General features: G+C 35.6%; 1 protein-coding gene across 1 annotated transcript; it reads left to right on the top strand.

The window, feature by feature from the left end:
- The first annotated feature begins 280 nt into the window (after nt 1-280).
- On the top strand, nt 281-1,729 carry LOC122275413. The gene is made up of 2 exons (XM_043084454.1): nt 281-1,182; nt 1,357-1,729. The coding sequence occupies exon 1, from the start codon at nt 641-643 to the stop codon at nt 1,154-1,156; it is 516 nt and encodes a 171-aa protein (XP_042940388.1). The 5' UTR covers nt 281-640; the 3' UTR covers nt 1,157-1,182; nt 1,357-1,729.
- Nucleotides 1,730-6,000: the final 4,271 nt, after the last annotated feature.

The raw sequence follows: 6,000 nt of genomic DNA, 5'->3' as shown, positions 1-6,000 counted from the left end.
ATGTATTTGTATTTCGTTTAAAATACAATTGTGTAATCTTATCATTAATACATGATCAGATTTACACATAGTATGAGCGGATTGGTATTATAAATATAATATCACGAGATGATATATAGAACGGGTAATTCTTAATATCCAACCAACCTGGTCCCCAAGGCTCAAGCAGCAGACCACGTGCATGGCTACATCAAAGTTCGTAGAGCCCAGGCCGTAAATAAAAATAAATAAATAAAACCTCGGAACCCCAGAATTTCTACTCAATAATTTTAGAACTCGACAAAAAATAAAAGTCCTAATTAAATTCTGTCTCTCAGATAGAGATCTCGACGAGGAGAATAACATTTAGCGAAGGGTGAAGGATCCGATGCACAGAAACCCTCTCCTCTCTCAATCTCTCTCTCTCTTTATATGCTCAGTCAAAACCGTTTCCTAGTTGTTGCCTCTGATCTCTCTCTCTTTCGTAGACACAGAAGCTCAGGAGAAAATTAATCACCGAAGGCGCAGAAAAAATAGTGATTCAATTGATTACTGCGCACATTCCATTCTGTTTGCAGGAATATCTCTCTACACCAACCACACGATCTTCTGATCTTCGTTTTTATGTTCTAGTACCTAACCTCGTAAATTGTTTACAAGTATGTCGAATTCAGAGCTCTTTCTCATCAAAGACGATGAAGATCAAGTAATAAGATTAAAAATCTTGGGGACAACCTCTTCGAGATTCGAAGATCACGAGTATCATGATCATCATCATGCTATGGCCATGGACGTGCCGGAGCTTCGTCAACGTATAGAACAAGAAGACAGAGAAAAGAAGGGAGAAGAAGAAGAAGAAGATCAAGATTGCGATGTTTCGGTTCCTGTTGTGGTTTGCGAAAGGCTATCTCTAGGAGAATTAGTGAAGGTCGAGGAAGACGATGATGGTTTCAAAACTCCAACATCTTTGGATAACAAAATCCCAGCGATCAAACAGTGCCCACCTGCTCCAAGACCTAATAAGCAGCTGCCAATGAAAAGAGCAAAATCCTCGATCGTACTCAAAAAGACACCTCAACCACTGAATCTCCTAGAAGAGGTCGAAGCACTCTTTCCTCTCCGGATTGTCTCTGATTTGCACCGCAAGATCAAGAAAGCTCGACGAGACGACGAATAGATCAGATTGTAAATTTTAATTATTTGGTAAGAGAACTTTGAATAACAAGGCTGTAGATTCTAGTCCATTAACATGATATTGATCATGAATTGAGAATGATTTCTTTCTTTATAGTTTTGATTCTATACCCACTCTTTCTTTGTTCTTGATGATCTTCTTCTTCCTTCCTTTCTTCCTTTTTTTTGTTTTTCCGGGTCTAGATCTTGATTTGATGGGATTGTTTCTAAGACCCAGACGATGGCGTAAAGTGAAAGGTTTGCAAAAAAATCATCATTGAAATACAGTCCAAGAAGGAAAAAAAAAAAAAGAGTTGGATGTACTGGAATTCCACTTTTTTTCTGCACCCTCGGGTTCTTTTGTACGCACTCAAGGTGTTATGCTGTTCCAAAGGTCAGAATTTATTCTCAGAGACCGAATAAACAAAAGTTTCCATCTCAATTTTAGGCATTAAAGATTTTAAATCGTTTTCTTTCCGAAAGATTCTATCTTTCTTTCCTCTCACGCTTGTTCAGTTAAAAGAGAAACGTTTTAGCATAAAAATAAATCTCTTAAATAAATTTAACGATTGTAGCACTTATCTTTTATTAATCTTTAAAGATGGATTGATTCATAAATATTCATTCAATATATGTGTATATATATATATAAATGTATATAAATGAAAGTTAGAATCTCGAGATCGATGATCATGAGAGGCAAACATCCTCCATGATGAAACTCAAACATGCATATAAAACTAATCAATTGTAAATGAATATTTATGGGAACATTCCCATTGTGTAAGAGTTATTTTTACCAACTCCAAGTTATTAATCACAGGTAAGTACGTTGTAAATGGATACAATATTAGTACTCGAAAGTCTCGAATCGATCAGAGGATATAGCTATATATAAATGCGTACAATCCATATGGGTTTAGTGATTATTCTTCACGAGGTCGATTTATTTATTTATGATCTTATCTCTTAACGTACGGTATCTAGAAAAAAAAAAGACAAAAAATAAAAAAGAAATACTTTGCCACAAAAAAATTATAAAGATTTTTTATAAAAATAAATACATAAATTGACATGATTTAATATATATACTGTCAAATTGTACACGAATGCTGTAATTATAAATGGTGTGATTACCAAACGGTATACTTTTTGGGATGACACTCTCTCCATGGCGATCATGGTTCTCATGGGAGGTGATGGTTAATAAAGTGTCGAAAGACACAACCTTTTGATATTACTTGTTTAGAAGATTCTCATCCAATTTCTTATACTATCAAAATCTCTAAATTTTAGACAATCATATCACTACAAGGATTTAGGCCTTTTGCAATGATTTTTGTAGTGTTGCAAAAAAATTTGCTGCAATATGTTATTTTTTGCAACGAATTTTTTGTCCTTGCAAGCGTTTGCTGTAATAGGTGAGTCACACAATTAAAAAAATTTTTGCAGCGTTTGTCCGATTTATAGAGGCGAAAGTATGCGTTGCAATAGGTATAATGTTTATTACAACGGGCTACCATCGTTGCTAATGGATCGAGGCGCCAAACCCATAAAGTTTTAGATTTTCCCCCCGAAATCAGACCCACTCTGTTACCGCGTAACTCCTCCTTCACTTCGACTTGCTCGCCCATTTGATACAACCTTCAATGCCCCGGTAACCACCGTGATACACACGCCGTGAAATCTACCTCCATTGTCAACTACCTCCCGAACCCTAGTTTCTCCTCCACTTCCTTTTCCGTCCGCACCAACAACGGCCATCGTTTCCTCCCCATACGAGCTCTGGTCCTCCTTCGTTACCATCGGAGTATTAAATTACCGATATCTTTTTGTATCGGAAGCCAAACGGAAGGACGAGACTCTTGGGTATTTACATACCCAACTTTACCATAGGTATCTCTACAACCATTTTGTCTCTCTCTTCCCCTTCATCAGCCCTGGTTGCTTTTAAAAAATGGCAGCTTTTTTAGGTTTATGGTTGATAGTTGTTTGAATCTGAAAGCATCTAATTTCTTGCACAATTATTTTGTATTATAACTGCTTTTTGGCTACGGGTTGATGTGGGTATTTGAGGTGTAGTATTTTTGGAGTCTAGTTTTATCCTGTTTGTCCTCTGATGTGTTTAATTTTTGCTTGAAATCGAAATCCCGTATTTAAGTTACTAATTATCCAATATCAAGTTAGGTTTTGAGAAGGCCAGAAAAACAGTTTCAAGAAAGTGGAAATTTTTGTGTTTCTTGGCTTCATGCTCATCATGTGGTGGTGGCTATCTATCTCGTAAGTTTGGCCCATAACTATTTTCTTGTTTTGCCTCATGTGCTTTGAGTCATGAGTTCATTTCAAGGGCTACAATTTGCAAATAAATGTGGAATATTAATCACAGAGACATAGTTATCTTGTCTCTGTGATTGGTCTGTTATGCATAATAATGCATAGTGTAGTTCTACTTCTCTTCTCTTGGTGTGATTTTGGAGTATTTGCCTTCTGGTTTAATTGTGTTATTGGCATCAGTGCTACATGCATGAATATTGATGACCATGAAGTTGGGTATTGAGATCAATCCCCATCAAATATATATCTATATATATATATATATATATGATCTGTGATGCAAAACATTTATAAATTTGTTTTGCATTTAGTTTAGCAAAAACTCATCTGGCCTCACTATCTGAGCTATTAAAAACACTTTAAACTTCAAGATCTCATCTTCTAGAATAAAATACCTAGGACTCCCTTGAGCTATGATAGGCCTAATAGTGATATTTTCAATGAATGTTGGACAAGATTTAAGGAAAACTGGCAGGATGGAAAGCCAAACTACTATCCCAAGCAGGTAGGACAACCCTAATCAAATCTATGATAGCTTCATACCTACTTACATGATGTCTAGCACCCTAATCCCAAGAACAATCTTGAAAAAAACATTGACAGAATGTACATGAGGTTTTGGTCGGGCTTTGACACACAAATTCCATAATTTCATTCCTGAGTCATGGAAATCAATTTGCCAACCAAAATCCATTTATGGATTAGGGCTAAGACTCACCTCTACTTTCAACAAAGCACTTCTGAGTAAGTTTGGGTGGACTCTACTAAGCAACAACAAAAGTGTGTGGAAAACCCTGCTTTCTTATAAATATGTAAATGGCTCACCTTGGCTGTCCATCCATCCTAAGCCTACTAACTCAAGATTTTGGAAAGGCCTCTTGAAGCAAAGAGACTTCATTGCCACTAGCTTCTGATTTCAATCCAATAATGAAGTAAATACCAAAACTTGGAATGACCCTTGGATACTCACGATCTCACCCCCGCCCCCCAATCCCAAAGCCTTCATCAAACACCATAAGGATAAAACGAGTACGAAAGCTTGTTATTGTTAGGTAGATTGGATATACTCGTCTTCATAAATAGCTTGTAAGGTCTAAGCTAACTACTACATTGATTGATTAACTAATGCTGATGAATATATGGGAATTAATGAAAATAAATAAATGATAATTGGCTGCACCAAAACCATTTTCATTATTGATCATAAAGGGTAGTGGATGAACTAATTAATGGGATCGATCTATTAAAACAGGTCATTCTCCAATTTACTTTAATTATATACTGTCTTATTGCATGCACTCAATACGAGATTTATTAAACATAATCTCATATATTGTTTCTTGCATAATCAATGTATTTTTTGATTATAGAGAGAAGAGAGACAATATGGTTTTGTTGCAATCACCTGCTTGCATTGGTTGAAAATTGCAGAAACTTTGTATGAACTGAAACTTCATTAGCCAATTACATGAAGATTAATCTACTCACAAGAAATTGCCATATATATGGTGCTTACACTAACAATATTTATATATCTAAATGCCCTTTATTTAGCATTGTTTTGACTAACCAATGCTAAATACAATACATGAATTACAAAACCTGCATATCAGATTCATGCAATGTCATTGGACTTGTCATCGTTCTTCCAAACTACATGTTGGAAATAAATGTGTTTCAGCTCCTTTATAGCTACTTTTCGAGTAGAATCTAGATCTCCCACAGTCAAGGATGAGATCATGACTAGAACATTTTTCATGATCCAACTTCCACTAACGGTAGTGACCTTTAATTATATATTTAACCTGGTTGAGCTTCCTCTAGCCTTAATATTGTCAGGTGACATGCAGAAGGAAATGTCAAGTCAACTTGGGCATTAACCATAGCATAAGTACTACTGAAGTACTTATACTATGTTGGTCTTATATTATTAATGATCACGGGTTTGCATAGTTGTGCTTAATGTTTTTTTTCTTTCATGTGGCCTCTATCATGGATTGGTGATAATAAGTTGTTGGGGCTTGATTATATTAAATGAAACCCTATGCACTGAAGCCTCTCTCTTTCCCTCTTTGTGGTGTTATCTTCTTTTCCTTCTGACACATTTTCCCTGATAAATGTTCTCATTTCACTGCATAAAATAAGCAACCAGCTTCTTAAGACATTAATCCAGCAATTGTTGGCATCTACACGCCCTGTTCTTTTTCTAACCAGCTTAATAATTATACTACATACATAATCTGGTTCCTATGCTCTCTTATTTTTTTTGTCATTTAAAATCGCTGCAATAAGTATGTAGTAGTGCCAAATATAACTCCTTGCAACATCTTCATGTCGATATACAATTTACAATCACATGGCCCCTTAACTTTGTTTTATGCAGCTATAAATATGTTAAAATCTATCTATTTATGTTAAGAGCTGCTATCCATTCTTCTCTTGATGAAAGTACTGACCGGGTTGGGCAGCTTCACATCTAGCATATGATTGTCCAAAGAAACTGATGTTAGAATT

This window comes from Carya illinoinensis, chromosome 9 (assembly GCF_018687715.1).
Source record: "Carya illinoinensis cultivar Pawnee chromosome 9, C.illinoinensisPawnee_v1, whole genome shotgun sequence".
NCBI lineage: Eukaryota > Viridiplantae > Streptophyta > Magnoliopsida > Fagales > Juglandaceae > Carya > Carya illinoinensis.
This window is presented reverse-complemented; position numbering and strand designations above follow the sequence as displayed.

Bases quoted from the DNA above. Each gene is read 5' to 3' on its own strand.
- LOC122275413 (XM_043084454.1), top strand. From the start codon at position 641: ATGTCGAATTCAGAGCTCTTTCTCATCAAAGACGATGAAGATCAAGTA.